This window comes from Megascapheus bottae, chromosome 5 (assembly GCF_031878675.1).
Source record: "Megascapheus bottae isolate mThoBot1 chromosome 5, mThoBot2.hap1, whole genome shotgun sequence".
NCBI lineage: Eukaryota > Metazoa > Chordata > Mammalia > Rodentia > Geomyidae > Megascapheus > Megascapheus bottae.
The window spans coordinates 23,269,103-23,294,646 of record NC_143513.1 but is presented as its reverse complement, the minus strand read 5'-3'; the positions used below and the strand labels follow the sequence as shown (position 1 = coordinate 23,294,646).

General features: G+C 36.0%; 1 protein-coding gene across 2 annotated transcripts in view; it reads left to right on the top strand.

Annotated features, from left to right (window-relative positions):
• Hibadh (3-hydroxyisobutyrate dehydrogenase) overlaps positions 1–25,544 on the top strand; it is a 107,337-nt gene that overhangs the window by 5,993 nt on the left and 75,800 nt on the right. The window contains exons 1-4 of one of the 2 annotated variants that reach the window (XM_090332806.1): positions 5,858–5,904; positions 6,691–6,851; positions 19,860–19,969; positions 21,709–21,830. In XM_090332806.1, the coding sequence (XP_090188932.1) occupies positions 5,898–5,904; positions 6,691–6,851; positions 19,860–19,969; positions 21,709–21,830 (400 nt within the window). In that variant the 5' untranslated portion in view covers positions 5,858–5,897. Of the gene's footprint in view, positions 1–5,857; positions 5,905–6,690; positions 6,852–19,859; positions 19,970–21,708; positions 21,831–25,544 lie in introns of those variants that run through there. The other variant, XM_090332805.1, reaches the window with a different exon arrangement.

Here is a 25,544-nt window from a genome sequence, read left to right as displayed (position 1 = left end):
AATCTAATAGTTCCCCCTTCCTCAGGTTTCTAACCAAAAGAATATGTATTCCACCATGTATAAATGTACTTGATTTCATCAGTCCTTTTTTTTTTAACCAGTCCTGGAACTTGAACTCAGGGCCTGGGCACTATTCCTGAGTTTCTTTTGCTCAAGGCTAGCACTTGAGGCACAGCACCACTTCCGTTTTTTTCTAGTTTTTTCTGTTCATACTGAGGAACCAAACTCAGGGCTTCATGCATGCTAGACTAAGCCACATTCCCAACTCTATTAGTCCTTTTTGTTTTTAATTAAAGAATTTATTAACATTGATTTTTGCATCATATTTCAAATGATGTGTTTAACAAACAAGTATCCAAGAAGGGAATCTCTATATACAATCACAGGCTCTTAATTTCTAGAACGTAATCAAAATTAGGCCAAGGGTTTGTGTATCAATGATACATATTAATCAATGTAATAAAACAGTATGTCTATAGAGTCATACGTTTTTATGTCTATGTAGTTGTGTTTATATTTCCCGTACTATGTCCATATCATTGGTTATGCAAATATTGAGTCCTTGCTCTTGCACTGTTTTGCTATCAGTCTTTTTTTGTTGGTAGATTTTTTTCTTAGGTATAAGAAATGAAAAGTAATCCACCTAGTAGATGGTAATTGATGTGTTGTTCCTTTGGTTTTCATTTCTGTAATTATGTTAAGTTGAATATGTTTTTAGTTTTTAAGGGTATCATTTATTTTCTCTTAATTTCATTTCGTTATTTTCTTTAAAAATGTTTATTCATATATCTGTTTTAGTATGGTATTTTATTTTATTTTATTTTTGTGGGTCCTGGGGCTTGAACTTGGCCTGGGCACTGTCCCTGAGCTCTTCAGGTCAAGGCTACTGCCCTACCCTTGAGCCAAGCCCTACTTCCCATTTTCTAGAGGTTAATTGGAGATAAGAGTCTCAGATCCTTTTGTGCCCAGGCTGGCTTTGAACCTTGATCCTCAGATTTCAGCCTTGTGAGTAGGTAGGATTCCAGGCATTAAGCCTGGCTTAATATGGTAGTTTTTTATTATAGATGATTTCAAATTCAAAGTATTTAAATGATGTTAGCATTCATGAAATGCAGTTAACATTCATGTATTATTTGTTTAAGGGCAGCAGTTGTTAACATTTCACCACATTTACTTTATTTCTTTTCACATGCATTATTTGAAAGTAAATTGCCTGCACTGTAACACTTCAGTTCTAATTTTCCAATGTTCTACCTTTATAACTAAACTACCTCTACTTCACCCAAGAGAATGAACAATAAGTCCATGGTCTCATCTAATACACAGTAGATAGTCAAAACTTAATAGTATTTCTTAAGAATGTCTTTTATAGATTTTTTCAAAAAAATCAAATTAGGGTCTATTTAAACTTCACATGTTAGTTTGATTGACATATCTCTTTTCTAGTTGAAAACTAGTTTTTCTTTTTTCTATAAATATGATGTTGGCTTATAAAACAAATTTGCTGGGCACTTGTAATTCATGTTTGTACTTCTAGCTATTCAGGGGCTGAGATCTAAGGATCATGGTTCTAAGCTTGTGCGGGAAAGTTTGTGAGACTCTAATTAACCAATTAACCAGTTATTTCCAATTAAATATTCCCCCAAAATGCCAGAAGTGGAGCCTGTGGCTCTAGGGGTAAAGCACTACCCTTGAGCAAAAAAGCTCAGGGCCAGCATCTAGGTCCTGGATTCAAACCCAAAAGTCCAGCCTGAATATAGTAAGTACAGTTGACAAAATAAGCTGAGCTTATTTATACACTTTGATAAATTTTGATCTATGTATCCATGAAAACGTCACTATAGTCAAGATAGTGATTTTCATTGCTAAGTCCTCTGAAAATTTCTCATGCCTTTTTATATTTGTAAATATGAATATTGGTATATTTTCACTGAGTATAGATTTAGATTCAGTATAGATTTAGCTATAGTTGTTTTTTTCTTTCAGTATTTTAAAGAAATTGCTCCATTGTCATCTTAGTTGCATTGTTTATGACAAGATGTTTGTCATTATCCTTATCTCTGTCCTTCTGTATATAATTATGGATGTCTTTTCCCCCTCTGGTTGCTTGTGATCATTTTGACTATGGATGTGTCTTGGAATAGTTTTCTTTATTTGCATATTAGGATTTATTGAAGTTGTTGGAAGGATAGAGTTTATAGTTTTCACATTTAGAAAAGTTTCAACCATTAGTTTTTCATGTAATTTTTTTTGTCTCTATCCTCATTTCAGGACTCTATTTATATATGTATTTGGCTTGCTGGAGTTGCCCCACAGTTTATCATGCTCATTTTTTATTTATAACGATGTATTTCCTTTGTTTTGAATGTTTTCTATGGCTTTCCCACTAAGATTATTGTTCTTTAGTGTCTTTTGTATTGCTAATCTTACAAGATATTTTTATTTTGCATGTAGAGTTTATCTCAAGAAATTAATTTGGGTTAAAAATACCTTAAGTATCTTCTTTTGGAATATTATGGAAACAGTATAATAATAGTTTTTAATACTTTTTACTTATAAACCTAATATCTGTGTAATTTCAGGGTTGGTTACATGTTTTTTCTTTTTTGTTTGTCTTTTTGGCCACTCCCAGGGCTTGAACTCAGGGCCTGAGCACTATCCTTGGGATTTTTTAAGGCTAGAGCTCAACTACATGAGCCACAGCACAACTTTCTTGGCTTTTTTTTTTTTTTTCCTATGTATGTGTATCAAGGAATCAAATCTGAGTCTTGGTGCATGCTAGGCAAGCATAGTACCACTAGGCCAAACTCCCTGCCCTCATTTTTTTTTTTTTCTCTCTGACTTCTACATGTATTTATTTCATTGTGCTTCAGAGGACTTCAACTTTTGGGCTTTGCTGTCTTTTTTCTCATTTGGTGGTTTTATGAGTGGCCACAAGTTCACCTGTTATTTAAAAACAAAATATACAAAACAATATTTATCAAAATGAACTTCAAAAAATAAAAATAAGAATTTTTTCTTTTTTAATGTTTTTTCTTTTTGGTCTGTTTGTTCATTTTTGTGTCTTTGGGAGGCACAGAAATGTAGGGACAAAGGGCGAACAAATGCAACAATGGCACTCACTGGACACTGTTGAAAATGACCTATATACAACTTGTGGGTAAGGATGGAAGAGGAAAACAGAGAGCAAGAAAAGGGGGGACATTGTCCAAAAGGAATTGTACTCTCTACCTGACTTAATGTAACTCCTCTGTACATTACCTTTATAATAAAACTTTTAAAAGGAAGTAAAAGTAGCAACCACACAGATGATTTCTCTTCTTCACCTTGAAGCCTTGATCTTAACATTTCCTATAGAGCACTGGACATTTTTCTTTTTCTTTTTTGTGGGTTATGGGGCATGAACTCAGCCTGGGCGCTGTCCCAGAGCTCTTCAGCTCAAAGCTACTGCCCTACCCTTGAGCTAAGCCCCATTTCCTATTTTCTAGAGGCTAATTGGAGATAAGTGTTTAGTAGTGTCCCGTATAATAAATATTAACTATTACTATTTCTTTTCTAGTTCCTTGAATATCCATACTCATATTTCATTTTTTATGTAAAGGTCCTTTCCTTATCATTTTCCTAGCCATTTGAAATCTTAACTATCCTAGAAAGCTAAAGCCAAATTCTACTTTGAAGTTTTATCTCTCTCCTTTATCAGCAGGATATATGTATTCATATACACATATGAATGCATATGTGTACACACAGTCTTGTGTTAGTATTTGTATACTTTCTGTCCTCTTAGATTTTAAGAAGGTTGAGGACAAAGTATGCCTCTGAGATGGATACATATGAATGATTGTTGTTTAATTCTTGCAAAGTGTGTGAATAAATTTGTAGTTCTCCCTTGTCATACTTATTATATATTGAACTTAGAGTAGTGCTTGTTTAATTAACTTTCTTTAAAAACATAGCCTTCCTGGTTTCTTATGGATTTAGATTCCAGTCTTAACATAGTGGTCTAGCACAATCATTCTACATTTTTTCTTTTTCTTTTTTTCATATATTTTTTATTGTAATTAATAGAAGGGTTACATTATATTTGCCAGATAGAAGGTACATTAATTCACGTACATTGATACCTTTTCTCATGTCTTGGTCCCCATTTCCCTCCCCCCCCACCCCTCATCTTGTTTTCCCCCCTTCCCTATCCAATTTCAAATAACCAAATACAAATATATCCAGTATATTAGATAACAAAGTAAGATACTGTAACAATATTGTGGGTCATGGAGCTTGAACTCGGCCTGGGTGCTGTCCTTGAGCTCTTCAGTTCAAGGCTTCCACCCTATCCCTGGGCCTGGTAGTTGTTCCTGAGCTCTTCAGCTCAAGTCTACTATTGCTCTACCCTTGAGTCAAACCCTACTTCCTGTTTTCTAGAGGTTAATTGGAGATAAGAGTCTCAGGTCTTTTTGTGCCCGGGATGGCTTTGAACCTTGATCCTCAGATCTCAGCCTCCTGAGTAGCTAGGATTACAGGTGTGAACCACTGCCCCCGGCATGTTCTACATTTTCTTTCAGACTATTTTTGTTAATTTTCTAACAACCATTAGCGTTCTCTTCCCTTACCAAATATACATCCCTTTCTGTTTAATTTCAAAATAAGATTTCAATTAGTTGTCGTTTCTGTTATTGAACCTTTGTAGGCCAGAAAGTGAAGCAAAGGGCTCCTGCTATGTCAAGTGTGTTAAACTTAACATTAGTCACAAGAACAACATTAGTATTGTGATGTTACACAAGAATGACACTCACATTTGATGGTAGTGGAAGAGCCAGTCATGAAATTAAAAGAAATTAATAATGCTTTTAACCCAGTAAGATACTTAACATAGAGTTTTAAATGGTTTGATTTTTAGGAAATCCCATTTATATTAAGACTAAGTTCCAGGAAGAATAGGGGTCAGTCATTTTAGAGAATCTGAAGCTTAAAAAAAGGGTAACTGATTAGTTGTTGCATTACACCGTTTTTTGTTTTTGTTTTTGCCAGTCTTGTGGCTTGGACTCAGAGCCTGAGCACTGTACCTGAGCTTCTTTTGTTCAAGGCTAGCACTCTACCACTTGAGCCACAGTGCCACTTCTGGCATTTTTTTTTTTTTTTGGCACTGAGGAATTGAACCCAGGACTTCATGCATGGTAAGCAAGCATTTTACCACCAAGCAACATTCCCAGCCCACAGTAAACAGTTTTTTGTTTTTAATTTTGCTTATGTTAGTTTTATAAGGAGATGTGATTTTCATTATTTCATCTCTGGACATGTTTACACTTTATTTCAATCAATCTCCAACCCTTATATCCACACCCCCCTTCCAAAATAGTATCCCCAGCATTATCTAGTTTTAAAACTGGAGTCCTTGAAAGAGAAAGGAAGAATACTGGACCAAATGAAGGGGCAAGTAGAGTTATTTCTCCTCTTTCATTATATTGTGAGCTTTTCAAGGGCAGCTATCAAATCTTGCTTGTGTCTTTCTGAATTCTTTCAGTACTTCATGTAGTGAATGTCTGTTGAGTGCTATTTGTTGGAGTTCTAAAATTGTATTTGATGTTACTTTCATGTTGTTATAAAGCTTTCTTATTCACCAAATTACTTTGTTGTGTACCCTCAAGGTGATTTCATAAACCTCTTATATAAGAGAAAGAATAAGTAAAACAACTATATACTCCCTTCTTTCATTTCTTCCTCCTCCTCTTCCTCCTCCTCCTGCTCTTCTTCTTGCCAGTTTTGGGGCTTGAACTCAGAGTCTGGGTCTCTGAGTTTCTTTTGCACAAGGCTAGCACTCTACCACTTGAATCACAGTGCCAGTTCTGGCTTTTATTTTGTATATGAAGTGCTGAGGAATTGAACACAAGGCTTCACGCATGCTAGGTAAACACTCTACTACTAAGCCACCTTTCTAGCCCCTCATTTCTACTTCTTTCTTTCCTTGCTCAAGTTTATTTTAATGGGTGAGGTGGATAAATGGAAATCCCTCTGTTCTGAAGGTGAAAGGGGTTATGTCAAGTCTTGACACTGTTTCATTTGCCATTTAAAGCTTATGGAATCGTTCTTTTCCCCACCCCCAGGACTTATTATGGTTGAAATACATTCTCCCGGATTTAACATTTTGTTTATTTATTTGGTGCTGGGGGTTGAACCCAGAGCCTTTCACATTCTAGCATAAGAATCTGTATCCTCAGACCAAGATTTCTTTTAATTCCATTGGAAGGAATGGCTTCTGTAATTTTTGGAGTAGGAAGTTAAAACTTCACATTCTCAGGCCTTGCTCAGGATAAAGGTCCTTCAGTCTTTTTGTTTGCATTATTAAAATAGATAACATAAACAGGAATTCTCTACAATACTTCACATAATAGGTAACTCGTGTTTTATAAATTATAATTATTAAGTTTATTGTTAAAATTGGGAAAGGAACATTATAAAGGTAAAAAGTAGGAGAGACTGTTTAAAATTTTGTGACTATTTCCTGGAGAAATAAATAATTAGAATTTAGTCGGCTTGTACATTTTTATGTTTAAATGTAATCGGTTATTAGTACAAAACTAGCCTTCCACATTTTTAGTAGGAAATATTAAGTAGTAGAGCCATTTGTATTGAAAGATTGTTTACAATAAAAAATGTTATCTACTCCTATTGAAAGTAATATATTGAAATCAGTGTGTTCTAGGACAATGGCTTCTAAGACTCCAGTTGGATTCATTGGACTGGGCAACATGGGGAATCCAATGGCAAAAAATCTCATGAAACATGGCTATCCACTCATTGTTTATGACGTATTCCCTGAAGCCTGTAAAGAATTCCAAGAGGCAGGTGAACAGGTATGCCCTTTTCTTTAGATTTATTTCAGATTTTGACATTTAAAAAATGTGAGCACTTATTAGAAGTATGCTTAGTGGATTTGTGAACTTAACTCACTGTAAACTTGAGATTACAGCAAACGAGTGCTTCTGTTAGTTACCAGGAGGGGGATTGATTTTTAGCAGGTGACCTGGAATGTTTCCCAAGTTTGAGTTAAAGGCCTTACTTTGCTTCCTTTGTTTATTGTTTGAGCTGTTAATTAGTTTTGTAGCAGTAGCCTCTCATGTTAAGGCACTGTTGTCTTAGAATAAGAGTAGGTTTAGAGCTAGATAGCTTAGCTTGATTCTCAGATCCATGTTTACATGTTTTCCTAATGAAGAGAAGTTATTTTACCTCAGCTACTTTCCTCATCTGTAAAACATGAATGATAACAACTTATTAGAAGTTGAAGCTCAAATGAGAGAATATATGTGAATGTACTTTGAAAATGTTGTATGACAGCATTGTGTGAATACGTATTAGTTATTAGTTATAAACCCAGAGATAGTCTACAGGAGTGTATTATAATGAGAGTTGAAATATGACAGACTTTTAGTGCATTGTTTTTGGATGATCACTTATGCTTCAAGGATTTTGGAACTAGAATCATGTCTGATGATAGCATTTACTATTGTATTGTATGGGTATGTTAAACTGTAATGTAACTCATTTCAAGACCATATATTAGTATCTGAATTTTAAGTATAGTTTCTCTAAAATATGAAGGGCATTTTATACAAGTTGTAGAATGGTAACTAAAAGTGAAATTATTCTAGAACAAGGAGACTTCTAAAAATGTCCTGAGAAATACAAAGTAAGGTGAGAGAAAATAAAATTAAATATCCAATTCCTGGATAATGGGCTTGAAAGTCAATACAATTAGAAACACAATGCCTAGGTGAAAGACAGATTTAGGTAATCTAGGGAGAAGCCATTGGAAAGCCTGAGGATCCTGTATCTTCTTTCATGTCATATCTTGCATGTCATCTGGAAATGGCACAAGTGTTGTGTGATTATATGAATATAATCTTGAAACTTCTCAGGATATTTGGAAACTTCTATGCAATATAGTTTGTGGAAATTGACCTGAAACAACTTAGGGACTTAATAGTCTAGCTGGAAAGATTTAATCACTTATTTTGCTACAGAATCTGGTAAAGGTGATCTTTTGCCATCCTCAGATATAGTAAGTAAAGCATTTTAAATTTATAGGATGAGTCAATTAGTCGTTATTTTGACATGTCTGCTTTTAGTTATTGCACATCTGTTTGATGTCACTATAAATCGATACACACACACACACACACACACACACACACACACACACACACACACACACACACATATATTTATATTTGCCAGTCCTGGCTTGAACTCAGGGCCTGAGCACTATCCCTGGGCTTTCTCAAGGCTAGAGCTCTAACAATTGAGCAACAGCACCACTTCCATCCTTTTCTATGTATGTGGTACCGAGGTCTTCCTGCTTAATAGGCAAGTACTCTACCACTAGGCCAAAGTCCCCACCCCATAGAATTAGTTTCTTAACTGAGGAAATATCTTCAGTTAAATGCAGAATTTGGGGCAGAGGTTAGGTTGCCAGGGATGTGGCAGAATGAAAAGGATAATATCAATGAAGATGCATTGTACTTAAAAAACTGATTTATGAATGATAACTCATTTGTACAACTACTTAAAAGATAATAAAATATAATTAAAAATAGAATTTAACCAAAAAGTGAACTTGAACTACTTGGACTGATAAAAGAGCTTATGGCCTTCTAAATTTTTATTAATGCTTTTACTACTCTTTTTGCCATGTCAGTGACACTTACAGCTTACTTATGAAACAGCTGAAATGGCTGTTTTGTAAATTGTTTCTGCTTTTCCTCAGATTTCTAGAGCTTTCTGATCCTCTATCTGTAGAACCTCATATACTATTACTTTCCTCTTTTTATATTTGTTCTCCAATAAAATTCTTATTCTGTGTAAACTTTAGGTAAGTTGAAGGGAAGCTACCTTATGAGGAAGTGCAGTCATAGCCATGAGGTACACACATTAGGATGACTATAATAAAAAAAAAAAGTTAAAAATCTAGTATTCTGTGAACGTGTGCAGAAACTGGAACCCACATATACTGCTGGTATAGTGTAGAGTGGTATAGTCACTTTTGAAGAGACTTGGAGTGTCTCAAATATTTAAGTGTAGAGTTATATCTAGCAATTATGCTCCTAGGTATATATCCAAGAGAAGGGAAGCAGGTATGCATACAAGAAGTTCTGTGTATCAGTATTATCAATACCAGCCAAAGGTGGAAACCACTCAAATATATGTTAGTGGATAAACAAACAAAATGTATGTATAGATTAGAATATTATTTATAGGACCAGAAATGTGGCTTAGTGGCAGACTGCTCACCCAGCATTCATGGAGCCCTGGGTTCGATTCTATGGTACCAGTTAAACAGGAAAAGCTAAAAGTGGTGCTGTGGCTCAAGTGGTAGAGTGCTTGCCTGGAAAAAGCTCAAGGACAGTGCCCAGTCCCTGAGTTCAAGCCTCAGGACTGGTAAAAAATATATATAATGAGGGGCCAGGAGTGTGGCCATTCATGCATGAAGACCTTGGTTTGATTTCCTGGAACCACAGAGACAGAAAAAGCTGAAAGTGGCGTTATGGCTCAAGTAGCAGAGTGCTAGCGTGGAGCAAAAAGTGTCCAAGGACAGTGCTCAGGACTGGCAAAAGAAAAAGAAAAAATATATATATATACATACATATATGCATAAAATGGAAAAAAATGAAGTACTGATATTTGCTGCACCATAGATGAACTCTTGAAAACAGGCTAAATGGAGAAATATGTTCTGAAGTTCCATTTCTGTAATAAGGAAATCTGTAGAGACAGAAAGCGTATTAGCTACTTCATGTGGAAGAGGAGATAGAGGATGGAATACAGAAGTTCATGGATAGGTAGTTCTTTTGAAAAGGCTGAAAAATTGACCCTGGTGATAGTTGCACATACTTGTGACTATAATTAAAGCCTAGTGGTGGAGTGCTTGCCTTTCATGTACCAAGACCCAGGTTCAATTCCTTGGTACCACATTCACAGAAAAAACTGGAAGTAGTTCTGTGGCTCAGAACTGGAAGTAGTTCTGTGGTAGAGCTCAGCCTGGAGAAAGCCCAAGAATAGTGCTCAGGCCCTGAGTTCAAGCCAGGACTGGAAAAAAAAACAAAAACAAACAAAAAAACTGTACCAAATAATATATCTTACATTGACAAATTATATGATTTATAGATTATATCTTACCAAAGCTTCTTTCCAGTCTCCAAAATGTATTACTCTTTTGGGAACAGGGTGTTTAAAGTTGGGAGTCAGTCAAGAATCTTGAGATGATATCTTTTCTCTAGGTTGAACTTGAAATGTCCTTCTAAGAGACATGAGGGAAGAAAAATAGACCCAGAGGGCAAGGTCATTGACTTTAAAAAAATCAAGGAATGCCAGGAGCCACCAGTAGCTAGAAGAAAAAAGGATCCTTTTAGAGCTTTTGGAAGGAGCATAGCCAATTGAGGGCAACTCAATTTCAGACTTTTGCTTTCCAAAACTGTATGTGAGTATTTTTATTTTTTAGGGGTCCTGGAGATTGAACTTCTGGGCTCATAATTGCTAGCCAGGAACTTTACCATTTGAGCCCTGCCGGAAGCCTTTTTGGGGTTGGTTATTTTTTCCCTTTTTATACCCAGACGGGCCTGGATTGTGATCCTCCTACTTGCGCTTCCCTATAGTGCTGTGGATAGCAGGTGCATTGCACGTAGCCATTATGTTTACCCTGTAGCTGAGATTGTAAGCTTGAGTCTCTTGTTTGTGGCAATTTGTTACTATAGCCATGTGAAACACAGCAAGTACTGGGATTCTAATTTTTATCTTTATTTTATTTTGTCTATTTTTTATTTTTATTTAGTGTCTCTAAACTGCTTTCCTTGTGTGAAATAAGGATAATAAATCATACCTTTTTCATAGGATGTGTTGAGTATTAAATGAGTTGACATAGTATTTAAAGTATTGTTTGGTACATAGCAAATACTGTCTGTCAATGTTAGGTGGAAATTATGAAGTTTTTTTTTTTTTTGCACTGTCGTATACAACTGTTACTTCTCATGTATTCATTCTTTTGAAATGACAGTGTCAGAGTTTATATTTTTTTTCCCTGAAAATTACCTTTTGTTGTAATGATTGCTATAGATTAAGGTTCCTGTAAACTACCTTAGCAAAATAGGGGACAAAACCTTCCTTAAATTACTAATTCAGGGCTGGGAACATGGCCTAGTGGTAAAGTGCTTGCCTAGCATGCAAGAAGACCCAGATTTGATTCCTTGGTACCACTTATATAGAAAAAGGTGGAAGTGGTGCTGTGGCTCAAGTGCTAGAGCTCTGTCCTTGAGAAAGACTAAGGGCAGTGCTTAAGCCCTGAGTTCAAGCGCCAGGACTGGCAAAAATTTTTTACTAATTCAGCAGGCATTTTCTGTGTGCCATGCATTGGACAGTAGCCCATAACAAGAGTCATAGACCTTTGGGGACCAGTCGTGTATACGAGATTATCAAAACACACAAATGTATGATTCCAGATTTAATAAAGTGAAAGAAAAGGTAAAAGGACATACTAGTCTTGAATGAGGTCAAAGGTGGGATTGTAAGCAAGTTCACCCACTCTGGAGGTTTCTTAAAGAACTGAAAATAGACCTTCCCTATGATCCTGCCATACCACTCCTGGGCATCTATCCTGAACATCATATGATAAGGATACCTGCTCAGCTATGTTCATCTCTGCACTATTCTCAATAGCCAAGCCATGGAAACAACCCAGATGCCCTACTGCAGGTGAATGGACACAAAAGATGTGATACACACACACACACACACACACACACACACACACACACACACACAATGGAATTCTATATAGCCAACAGACAAGATAAAATAATGGCATTCGCAGGGAAGTGGATGAATCTAGAGCAAATCATGCTGAGTGAGACAAGTCAAGACAAAAAGAACAAAAGGGGCATGGTATCCTTAATATGTGGCTATTAGATCCAAACAGTACAAGAGCGAGGACTCAATAGTTGCATACCCAATGCTATGGACATGGTATTGGAAATACAAACACAACTACATAGACATGAAAATTTATGACTCTATAGACATAATGTATTATTACATTGATTAATATATATCTATGACATAGAAACCCTCAGCGTAATTTTAATTATGTTCTAAAATCTAAGTGCCAATGATTGTATATAGAAGATTCCCTTGGTTGTTAAACGCATCGTTTGAAATATGATGTAAAAATCAATGTTAATAAATTCTTTAATAAAAAAAAAGAAGGAGGTCAAAGGAGAATTTCTTCAAGAAACAAAGTCTTCAACTCCATTTGATGAAGATTTAAAAAAAAAATTTTGCCAGTCCTGGGGCTTGAACTCAGGTCCTGAGCACTGTCCTTGGGCTTTCCTCAAGGTTAGCACTCTATCACTTGAGCCACAGCACCACTTCCAGCATTTTCTCTGTATGAGGAATTGAACCTGGGTCATGCTAGGCAAGCACTCTACTATTAGGCCAAATTCCTGGCTCCACTGATGGAGATTTTTGAGTTGGGTTGGCAGTTGAAGCTTGAGTGCCTGCCATAGGTCTCTAGTTTTCTTACTGCTGTTGAATTGGATGTGTCAAAGTGTTTCACGTGTCCCAGGTAGCAAAAACTAATAGTACAAGGAAATTTCTAAAATAGTCATTTGACTGTAATAATATGGTAGGGGCAGTTTTTGAGGAAGAAAGCTATATAATTCTTGAATCATTTTGTTTCTGATGAGAACTGTAGAAATATTGTATAAACTTTTCTCACCCTCTAGCAGAAATGGTGTAATCTGAAATAGAAATCATGAAGACAAGGAAGTTAGAGTTCTGGGACATAGATTCAATTATTACATTTTCCTTTTTTCCTCGTCCTTGTGACATGTAAGTTGATATATGGAATGTTTTAAGGGTAGAAGACAGGCTGTAAGTAGCCACTCGCCTAGATTATCCAATAGTGCAGACTTGTTTTCCCTTTGTGTGCATCTCTGGGACCTAACATTCATTGGGAAGTATTCTGTATGTGGTTCACACTAAGGCAGAAAGCCTAGAAGACAGAATCCTCTCTCCCTACCTTCCATGGCCCTCAAATTGATTGTGTTAGTAGTGGTAATGAGAACTGGGTAGAAGAATGAATTAAATGTTAAAGTTGAAGTGTGAAAAAACAATGGGCCTGAGGGTAACTATCTTGTCATAATGAAAAAAAACAACTTTTCTTTTTTTTCTTTTTAATTGATTTATTTTTTTGCCAGTCCTGGGCTTGAGCTCAGGGACTGAGCATTGTCCTTCAGCTTTCTCAAGGCTACAGCTCTACCACTTGAACCTCAACACCACTTCCAGCTTTTTTCTATGTATGTGGTACTGAGGAATCGAACTTGGGTCTTTGTGCATGCTAGGCAAGCACTCTACCACTAGGCCAAACTCCCGGCTCCCAAAAAACTTTTCTTGGTGGTACTAGGGTTTGAACACAGGGCCTTGGTTTGGGTAGGCAGGTAGGTGCTCTACCATTTGTGCCATGCCTCTACCTTGAAAGTACTAGTTGATAAATGATTTAGGTTGGCAAGTTAGGAAATGTTTGGATAGTAACAGTGTCAGTTGAACAACTATGAATTCCTAGGAGTATTACTTTAAAAGTAATCTATTAATCTAGATGAGTTAAATTCTGATGTATTGCAATGTCAGTATTATTGTTTTATGGCTGTATTTAGTCTTAAAAAGTTTTGGTTGAAAGCAAAACTAATTTTATTCTTTTGCTGTAAAGCAAAGACAAGGCCTAGAATGAGAAAGAAAAATAAATGTATGTGAAAAATTTGAAACTTCTTCCATTGCACATAACAATGCTCTGATTAAAGGTTAAAAGGCTTGGAGTAATCCATGAGTTCACACATACAGTTTAGTGACAGGTGTTCATCTTCCCTCACTTGTCCTCCCATGTTGCTATTTAAAGTAAATCAGATGAGGTTGAAGCCAAAGAAACAAGTCTCTTTTTTTTTTTTTTGCTAGTCCTGGGCCTTGAACTCAGGGCCTGAGCACTGTCCTTGGGCTTTTCTCAAGGCTAGTGCTCTACCACTTGAGCCACAGCACCACTTCTGGCTTTTCTATGTATGTGGTCCTGAGGAATCGAACCCAGGTCTTTGTGCTAGCTAGGCAAGCACTCTACCATTAGGCCAAATTCCCGGCCCCAACAAGTAGGTTTTCTAGTCCCTCAGAGATTACAGAAAGAATAGATACATCTAAATTCAAAGAACTGATACTATGGGTCTTAGGGCAGTACATTTTGATATCTTTATGTTGCTTTATATGACTATATTTAACCATTTTATAAATGGTCTAATTTGTTATTTGTGGTCATAAAATTTTTGACTTTATTAATAATCTTTTATTATATCCCTCTTTTCTATTGGATTCTTAGATTTGACCAACAGCTCATCATCTCAACTTTTAGTATTTGTTTTCTAAGGATGTAACTGATCATCAGGCCTTCCTGTATCCTAGAACTCAAGACCAGTAAATTAGGAACATAGGGGTTTAAGAACACAGATTTTTTTTTTTGGTCTGTTGTGGGATTTGAACTCTGGGCCTGGGTGTTGTCCCTGAGCTCTTCAGCTCAAGGCTAGCACCCTCCCCCTTGAGCCGCAGTGCCACTTCTGGTTTTCTGGTAATTGGAGATAAAAGACTAAATAAAATGAACTCTAGGATATGGAAACTAGACGTTTATCTTTTTAATTGTTGTTCTTAATGTACTGTTATTTCTTTTTCTTTCCCCTTATGGTTAATCTCATGTGGTTACTGTATCTGACTTCGTTATGTGGATATATGTTCATTTGTTTATTTGAAATAAACAAAGGAAAGGGAAGGGGGAAAAGAAGATAACTGGGACTGGGTAGGGAGAGAAATGGAGACAAAAATATAAGAAGGGGTTTCAATGTTCTTTGAGAAGTAATATACCCACTATCTGATGAATGCAACTGTAACCCCTCTATACATTATCCTGACCAAAAAAAAAAGTCTCACGTTCTTTAGTGCCTGGGTTGGCTTTGAACCACATCCTCAAATCTCATCCTTCTGAGCAGCAAGGATTACAGGCGTGAGCCACCACACCCCGCAACACAGATTTTTTTTTTTTTTTTTTTTTTGCCAGTCCTGGGCTTGGGCTCAGGGCCTGGGCACTGTCCTTGGACTTTCTCAAGGCTTAGCACGCTACCACTTGAGCCTCAGCACCACTTCTGGCTTTTTTTCTATGTATGTGGTACCGAGGAATCGAACCTGGGTCTTCGTGCATGCTAGGCAAGCACTCTACCACTAGGCCAAACTCCTGCTCCTCCCCCCCCCTTTTTTTTTTTTTTGCCAGTCCTGGTCCTGAGCTCAGGGACTGAGCACTGTCCTTGGACTTTCTCAAGGCTAGAGCTCTACCATTTGAGCAAATTACTTGATCTTTCTCTGCTTATTCCTCCCCTTTGCTCTAGCTTTGTTCTATAGAACCTGGCACATAGAAAGTACTATTTCTGTTATACAATGGTGTTCTACACCTAAAATTCTAACTACTGAGAAGGCTGAGATCTGAGGATCATGGTTCTAAGCTAACCTGGGCTGGAAAGTCTGTGAGACTCCAAAAAGCCAGAAATAGAGCTGTGGCTCAAGGGATAGAGCACTAGCCTTGACCAAAAGAAGCTTGAGGACAGCACCAGATCTGAGTTAAAGCTCCTGAATTAAAGACCAGCAAAAAAAGAAATATTTCTGCTGCTGCTACTATTATGGTGATGATGATTGTGTCCATATTATATTTCTTCACACTTAACTTTTCCTCAATACCACACATAGAAATACAGTTTTGTTATGGCTGAGTTACCAAGTCTAAGTCCACAGTGCTTTGGAAGAGGATTTGTAGACATTTTAGATGAAAGAATAGTAATCAGAATTTTAAAAATGAGATTAGATGATCTTACAACAACCTTGCTTTAAGGATGTATCCTGTTTTTTCACCCCTCCATTCCATTTTTACTTTGGTATTAAGGCTTGCAAACTTGTGGTTCATTTTCATTGTTTAGGATTTTCCTTGGAGATGCTCTGATCCACACCAAAAGTCTAGTACATATGCATAATTTCTGTGTTTGTTTTCTGGTTGAACTAGACTTAATTAGATCCTCTTTTCTTTCATTTTCTCCTTAAAAGTTTGAGGACATTTTGTTGTTCTTGATTTGGTAGACTGTGATGTTTGGTTAACTAAATCTCTTGTGACCTAATCTGCTATCTCCTATGCTCTTATTAAAACCTTAAAAGCTTCTTGCTGAGACTCAGGTCTTTATCATTGCTCACCAAATGTTTCAAGATATAGGCACAAACCATTTTTGTCAATTTTCAAATGTAGTATAATTTTGAAGCAACAGTATGCATTTCTACTTTGAAAGTTTTAAAAATGTAAGAATAATTAAGTTTAACAAAGTTTTGTTCATGCCATTGCTTTGCAAGTTTCTGTTTCTAGGGTTTCCAGTGCTGAAGGTGTTTTTTTGTCTAGAAGAGGTAGCAAATTTTCTGTTCATATAAGTGATGTAGAAAAGTTCTCTCCTAATGACTGTGTAAAACCAAATTATTGCTCCTTCATATTTTCTTGGCTCTTTTTGTTTATCCCTCTCCAGCAATGTAGATTTATCTGTACCATATTCAGTACTTTATTCTTTTGATTACATATTTGTTGGTGATATATGCTAGCATATGGACAAATGGAAGTAAAATCCAGAGGACTTGACTCATATATGGAAACTAGTCAAAGTTGAGATAATAGAAGAGTAGAATTGTTTTAATTCATAGTAGTACAAAATAAGATATATGCACTCAGCAGATTCATCTGGACAGCTTTGCAAACAGAACAGAACCAAGATCCAATAAGCCAGGCTGGTGATTATCCAGAACTGTGGAGATATTGAGGACCTGAATTGTGCAAGTCCTGTGAATTTGTCCATTTGTATTCGCTCATAACAGGCACTTCAATTCCCATTATCCCCTTTTAAAACAAGACCAGTCTTCCTAGAATTTAAGGTTATTAAACATGAAAAATATTTCTAAGCTTCTTTGTTACTTTGGTGACAGCCTTAAAGAAAAAAAAACATCAAATAACAATTCTTATACTATTTATTGGGAAGCTAAAGCTAGAGAGGTTGAGTGATTTGCACCAAATCACACTTCTTGGGTGAGCTGTAACTAAGGCCAGGCCTTTGTCTTCTCCAAATTAGTGTTCCTTTCTTTGATTTGTGTTGTCTTTGCTTATTCACTCAGTTTAGCAAATATAATGGAAGGGATTCTAATTAATTTGTCTGCTAAAGGATATTGTGGCTAGTATCAGATTTGCAAGGAGGTTTTGTTTGTTTGTTTTTTCCTTCAGATTTTGAGTTGTGGCCAAATTTTGTCAGTTGTTTCAGTTTTGAAGGCATCATATCAATTTGAGTTTCTAACTATCTAAGAAACATTCCTCTGTAATGTAAATTAGAGACTTACTGTAATGTACCAGTCATTTTAGAGAAGTTGTGCCATTCCAACTGTTACTATAAGTGTGTGTGTGTTTTCCAAGCCTGTGGACTTTTGACCTTACTTTGCTGTATAATCGAGGGGTTAGCAGTACTCTGGCAAAGGAAGCATCCTAAGAAGCACATGCTTGGGGTGCAAGGGCCTGATGACTGCACCATGTACTTGCAGTTGGATGAATTGGCACTGCCGTTTCATAGGCCTGAAAAGCATGGAGTTGTGAGGTTTGAAGCTGGGGTTAGGTAGGATCTGTGAGCTAATTGTTGGTCCCCTATATGGGCCCTCTCAAAGAGTTATTTAAATGGAACTGACATTCAATGAAAGAATCCCCCATTTCCTAAAAGGAATCTTGAAATTGACTCAAACTTTAGGACTTATTGATACCCCTGCAAGATGTAGAGATGGAGTTGAAGTAGAAAAAAAGGCCACTGAAAGCTATGCCGTCATTTTGTATTGTATTTACTTTGTTAAAGTGGGGATGAACAAAGAGGGTCCTTCAAGAAATTCAAGCTCTTGAAATAGTTCAGGAGTAAAGAATTACTGAGTTGTGTCTCTTCTCCACCTTCCTTTCCTGTCTGCCTTTGTCCTTCTCTGTCCTTTTCTTCCTCCCATTAATTATTCCCATTCTCCTTTCCCTCCTCCTGTTTCCTTTCTTTTCTTCTTTTTGCTCTTCTTTTTTTTTCTTTTGTTGGGGGGAGACTAGGTCTCATATGCAGCCCAGACTGACAGCTGTTATATACCCTAGACTGGTACCAGACTTCTCAGTGCTATGATTGCAGGCATATACAAATCTTAAGCTATTGTCTCTTAAGCAAATTTGAACTGTTCACACGGAAATAGCAGAGTCTTTTGGAATATCTGTGTTTAATTTGTGTAGAAAATTTTCATGTAATTACTTATTTGTAATTTATTGGAAAGATTTTGAATTTTCTAAATTGTGGCAAATCCAGTTACATATTAATATACATGTTCAGTGTACTTCAGTATGGTTTCTAAAATGCTGCAGTTTTAGATTGAAATTTGTTTTAGAGACTAAGATGTTTTATAATGTTATTTCCTATTCTGTTAATTCACAATGTATTACGATATTTGATTATGGGAATTTTAAAGAACAATTTGCAAAAATGCTTTATGCAGAATTTAATTCAGGAACTTACATTTATGGAAATTTGAAATGAAATTTTTTTCTTGCTTATATTTAGTTTATTTTACTTTTCACTCTTCAACAGATATATCAAATTCATGTTAACAATATGGAAACTTAAACTACATGAAAAGCAAGGGATATTACCATTCCTAAAATGCATATCTATCATTCCTTCTAGTAAAAAATACCAGTTTTATGTACATAATGTATGCTGAAGTAAGTTGGTTTATGCTTACATAGATTATTCTGGAGAGAGGTTTTCACCTGTCTGCTTGATGTTCCTTTGTCTTCTTGGTTTTTTTTTTAATGAAAAAAGGATACCAGAGAAATTTGTGAGTATGATAGATTCCTTCCATTAAAGGAGAATATGAATCTGAGTGAACTCTTGGTATTTTCTATCTCTTTGGTTGCCAGTAGTAGGCAACAAAGTATCAAAGTATGTGTGTACCTAATGTATACATCAACACAACTTTGTAGTATGCTTATGGTCTTTTTAAAACATAAATCTTGGGTAGTTGTACATTACTATTATTATTATCAAATTATGTACAGTAGGCCTTTGGTATCTTCAAATCTATGATTGCAAGAAGACTGCTCTTGAGGAAAAACTACAAATGCTTAGGACAAATGGTATTTAGTAATGTACGGTGGATGTTTGTTAACTTTCCCCACAGCATTGTTCAAGTTCCATTAATGACATATCTTTTCAACACTTTATCACTTAAGCACATCCACTTTTGCCTTGCTTTTGAGGCATTCTTTATGCAATTGAGAACAGAAAACCACTTGGCAAATTACGCAATGATTTAAGCACAAGTGACCACAATGCAAGACTGAGTGAGCGCTTCTATCAACTGAGCTGCATAATGTGTGCAAAGACATTTAAAATGTTTGTTTTTAAAAAATCTTTATGGTTTAAAATTATTATGTTTTGATGGCACTTGGTTAAATCTGCAAATAAAGCAGAAGTATTTGGTTTTGCCTCTATCTCATCAACTCCCTTCATATTTTCAAATTGACAGATTGAGTCTACACACACTGCATTTATACATACAAGCTATTTTCTTCCTTATCAATAGAAAAAATAACTGTTTTTTATGTACATTGTTATAAGTATGCATAAAAAGTATATCCAACTTATGCCCTAGTAACAGCTTATATTTTCCTTGAAATAATTTGCCTTTGCACTTTTTTTTTTTTAAAGGTAGTGTCTTCCCCAGCAGATGTAGCTGAAAAAGCTGACAGAATTATTACAATGTTGCCTACTAGTATTAATACTGTGGAAGTTTATTCTGGAGCACATGGAATTCTCAAGTATGTATTTTTCAACTATGGCTATTTCCTTGTCAGGAGTTTTACTTCTGTTAGAATGAATGGGAAATTACAATGATGTTTGTTAAGCCTTTCCATACTGTTTTGTTATTTCATAAAGTGAACAGTGTGCTTTCTTTCTCATTATTAGGGTTTGTTTTTTTTTCACTGAAGTATATGACTTTTGGGAATAATTTCTCTTGTTTTTTTCCTTTAACTCTTGCATTAAAATTAGCCTTTCATTGGTAACATGTTTAAGAGACTTTTAAAACTTACATTTTAAACTATACAACTATTACAAGCATAATTTTCATAGAAAAAGGGTTCTATGAAAAATAAAACCAAACATTGGAAGGAACACTATTGACATTTTATAGTAAAATAAAAGGTTATTGTGTATCCTCTGGGTTAGTACATCTGTAATAAGAACTATAGGGAAGTTGGACTTAAAAATTAGCAGTAGCTCTTTAAATAAAATAAAATGTAGGTCAGAGTTTCCTAGCCATCACCTATCTTTTCTGTGAACCTTTTGGTTAATTGTTGCTTATTGCCAGATCCTTGTGGTTATATTAGAAAGATTATTCTCTTTTCTGGTTTCTATTCCTAACTAGTTTTGTTGAATTTCAGGAAACAGCTAATGCCAAACCTTTAGGACCTGTAGACACATACAATGCAAAAGGAAGAGTTTAGTTTCAGGAAAGTGTAACACATGGCATTTGAGGTTTTCAGAAACTGAGTTGCTCTGGAAAACTAACAAAGTTGGAAGTGAAGGACACTTGGATATTAGGCAGAAAACTGATAAGATAAATGTTTAGATTTCAGAGATGGTTGAAAGACATTCATTTTGTACGGAGCTTGCCAGGCCCTCAGTGTGTGTGGTCCTGAGGTATCTTAGCTGACTCATTACTCATGGCCCTGCTTTACCTCTCAAGAGATAGTTATGAAAAACTTTTATGCAGACTCACCCTACATTTATTAATATCTTTACTTTAGAAGATAGCAGACAATTACCAGATCAAGTTTGTGTAGTCCTTTTCAAGACTTTGCCTGTACATTCCATGTAATTTCCTTATGGATGATTCTTTATTTTCTTCTGGGTCCAGATCATTTCCTCACATCTAATGCATATGTAATTTTTAAGATCATCTTCCATTTTTTTTAAAAATTTAAGACCTTAAAAAATATCAAAATATGGGCTGGGAGCATGGCCTAGTGGTAGAGTGCTTGCTTAGAATGCATGAAGTTCTGGGTTCAGTGCCCTGGTACTACATACATAGAAAAAGCTGGAAGTGGTGCAGTGGCTCAAGAGGTGGTAGAGCTCTATCCTTGAGAAAGTTCAGGGACAGTGCCTAGGTCCTGCCCTAGGGCTGGGGAGAGAGAGAAATTTTAAGCCAGTTCTAACTAGTAGTTTTTAAAAGTTAGGGGCCGGGAGTTTGGCCTAGTGGTAGAGTGCTTGCCTAGCATGCACAAAGACCCAGGTTCGATTCCTTGGTACCACATACATAGAAAAAAGCTGGAAGTGGTGCTGAAGCTCAAGTGGTAGAGCTCTAGCCTTGAGAAAGTCCAAGGACAGTGCTCAGGCCCTGAGCTCAAGCCCAGGACTGGCAAAAAAAAAAAAAAAAAAAGTTAAACCAATGACCTCTTTGATGTCTGAAATGACATTTAGTTGATCCTGATTGTGTAGGTAGTTATATGAAATGTTCAGAATTATAAACTATAAATATTTTTGTTTATTTGCTTAGAAGAGTGAAGAAAGGCTCATTATTAATAGATTCCAGTACTATTGATCCTGCAGTTTCAAAAGAACTGGCGAAAGAAGTTGAGAAAATGGGAGCTGTTTTCATGGATGCCCCTGTTTCTGGAGGTAAGTGGTAGTTACAATATATGCATGCCTGTTTCTGTTGGTCAACAGTAGCAGCCATGGTTTTGTGTTACCCAAGGTTTTTCCTGGTATTTCCTATTAGAGAATTCCTAATCTTTCACTGACAATAAAACTAAGACAAACTACTAGCATGATATTTAGTAATTTCTTTTTTTTTTTTCCAGTCCTGGGCCTTGAACTCAGGGCCTGAGCATTGTCCTTGGGCTTTTCTCAAGGCTAGTGCTCTACCACTTGAGCCACAGCACCATTTCTGGCTTTTCTATGTATGTGGTCCTGAGGAATCAAACCCAGGTCTTCATACATGCTAGTCAAGCACTCTATCTCTAGGCTAAATGCCCAACCTGATATTTAGACTTCTTAAGGTGCTACAACTTTGAACAGTTATGAATATGATAGAATAATTTCAGAAGTTTAGCTTTTAGGAACTGACTCATAAAAATAATTAGCTTCACTCGTTTTGTAACTGCTAAAGAAATTAAAGTGGTAGAAAAGAAAATAATATTATTTCACAAAAATTATACCCAGATGAGTGTAACCAAACTTCAAGATTATCTAGATTTCATGTTATTTTTTTCTAGACAATAGATAATGAGGAAATACTTTCCAACTTACTCTACAAGACCCATGTGACTTAAGTCAGACAAAAATAAATTGGAGAGAAATTACATGTTGTATCTTTTCAGTCATGGATACACATGGAAAAACTTAAAAAAAAAGTATATTAGCAAACCAAATCCGGCCATGAATAAGAGAGAACAAGCACTATGGCTAATTTTGGTTTATGCAGCTTTCTCTTTCTCTATACCTCTAGTAGAGTATTTGCTGGATAATTAGTGATAGATTCTCTCATACTTTTCTATTTGGGTTGACTTTGAGCCTTGATCCTCAAATCTCAACCTTTTTAATACTTGAGTTGACAGATGTGAGCCACCAGCACTTGGCTGGCTTAAAGATGTCTTAATATTAGAAAATATGTAAATGTAATCTCAGCACATAATATGACTTACAGATCCTATGACTGGAAAAGGTAAGGAAAGTCACTTTGAAAATTAAGAAATGGGAAGAACTTAAGATTGAATTGCAAAAACAGGATTCCCTGTTCCCTTGAACAAAAAGCTCAGGGACAGTACCTAGACCCTGAGTTCAAACCAGCAAAAAAAAAAAAAAAAATAGAATACAAGTAGCAACTATAAGACCAGTATAAATAAACTGCTACTATATGCTATTACTCATACTGTGAACTATGAAGGAATGAAAATAAAAATACTATGAACTATGAAGGAATAAAAATAGCAACTGTAAGACCAATAGAAATTGCTTTGTGTAGGGATAGTTTGTGACAATAACTGGTTGACATGTGTTCTTTATGAGTAATAGTATATAGTAGCAAGGAATCCTGTTTTTGCAATTCAGTCTTAAGTTCTTCCCATTTCTTTCTTTTTTCTTTTTTCTATCATTCCTTGGGCTTGAACTCAGGCCTTGGGCACTGTCCCTGAGTTGCTTTTACTCAAGACTAGCACTTTATCACTTAAGCTACAGAGCTACTTCTGGTCCTGTACTTTTAATGTGGTACTGAGGAATCAAACCTAGGGTGTCATGAATGCTAGGCAAGCCTTTTACCACTAAGCCACATTCCAAGCCCTTAAGTTCTTCCCATTCAGACTTTCTTCCTTTCAGTCTCATTCTTTGGTGACTTTCTTTTTTTCATAGCAGTCCATTGTCTTCTGATTATTCAGTTTCTAACAATTTCATCTACTCTAGTGTGTAGTCCCACCTAAACTGGCATGAAGTAAAACCGTAGGGGTATTGTCATGTTTTCTAACTCCCAGAGACTGGTTTCTAACCTGGAAGAGAGTTAACATTCTCGTAACAGGTTTTTTTTGGGATTGCCTCGCTGTTATTAGTAAAGCCAACTTCTTCCTCTTCTTCTTCCTCCTCCTCTTCCTTTTCTTCCTCCTCTTCCTCTTCTTCTATCTCTTTTTTTTTTTTTTTTTTAATCCTGTCCTGGAGCTTAAACTTCAGTCCTGGGCACTGTCCTTGAGCTTTCTCAAGACTGGAGCTCTACCACTTGAGCCACAGCATCACTTCTGGCTTTTTCTCGGTATGTGGTATCGAGGAATTGAACAAGGGCTTCATGAAGGCAGCACTGTACCGCTGGGCCACAGTGCCGCCCTGAAACCAACTTGTTGAGAAAGATGTAAATGCTGTCTTGGTATATCCCTATTGGGTTTGAGTATAGCTAGGACAGGATCTATACTTTGTTGAATGGAAAGCAGAGGGAAGAAAAGATTGTTTTATGAGGCTCTTTTCCTTTCCCTCTGTTCTCTGATAGTAGTATAGTGATGCTATTTCAGAGGCCACAGTGTTTATATTTGTTCCTCTTTCTTCTACCTCACTCTGAAGAGAGCAGACACTATTTAATTCAACTTTGTATCATTCTAAATCTCCAGGATATAATCCTAGTGAGCATTTAATAAGATGTAGCTGATTGAATAAAAAAGTGCTTTGTACATTTGCTTATTTAAAGCCTGCCTTTGCAAATGCTTTACCACTGAACGATATATTTAGCCCCTTTTTATCTTTAAAATTTCATATCTGTGTTAAGTATTTTAGAACTACTTTCAGTTGTTCTCACTCTTGAAAATGTAGTATCCACAGCAACTGAACAAGGAAGTCTCTGCATGAAAAATCTGGACTTTAGGAAGATATACTAATAATGTGTGAGTGGTTGCAAAATGCAAAATAATACAACAGCAATATTATTCCTGATACTTAGCAGTCAGTAAGGAAAATTCTCAATAATAGTTTGATCTACAGTCACTATAGACACGATAGTTTTCATTCTATTTTAGTACATGTTTGCATTTTGTCTCATACTCAGCTTCAGGGATTTAAAGAGAAGGTAACACTGGATTTAACATGTAGTAAATTCTGCAGCAAGAGAAGTAGTTTTCCATTAGAAAAAGAAAAAAATACATGTATTTTAAAGACCAATCGGAAACGTGATAGATGATTCAAGCAATATGCAAGCTAACTAGGGCATTTGGACTTGGATTTGACAATTTTTTACTAAATATTCTTTGTATTTTGAAACAGGGAGTGTATGTGTGGTGTGTGTGTAGCTAAGGCCTAGAACTCTGTTGTATTAAGTTCCTGTGAATAGTCTTTAAACGAAGAAGGAAAGGAATTGGTTAGTTAAATAGTTTTATCACCTTTAGTTTTATTTTCATGGTTGTTACAACTCTGTTAATGAAGAAACTAAAATAAGTTCCCTTGGATATTTGAGAACGTGTGAAACTTTTAGAAAAGAAGTCAAATCAAAGTCTCCTTTTCTTTGTTCATGAAATACTTTGCTCTAATGTAATTTTTGTCTGATTCTGTACTATACTCTGTTGACTCATTCCTTTTCTTTCCTTTTGGGTTGATAGTACCTTGATCCCAAGAGACTTCCTTGTTCCTCACTTCATATAGTAGACCTTAGGGTTACAATTACTTTATGGGTTTTTTGTATGCCACTCCTGGGTCTGAACTTACATTCTGGGCACTGTTCCTGAGCTGTTGTGTTCAAGTATAGTGTTCTACCACTTGAGCCATACCTTCACTTCTAGCTTTTTTTGAAATGTGATATCTTTATTGTTTTGAGTTTCAGAGCATGGTGAAAGTATATCTTTTTTTGTGAATTTTCAATTTTTTTTT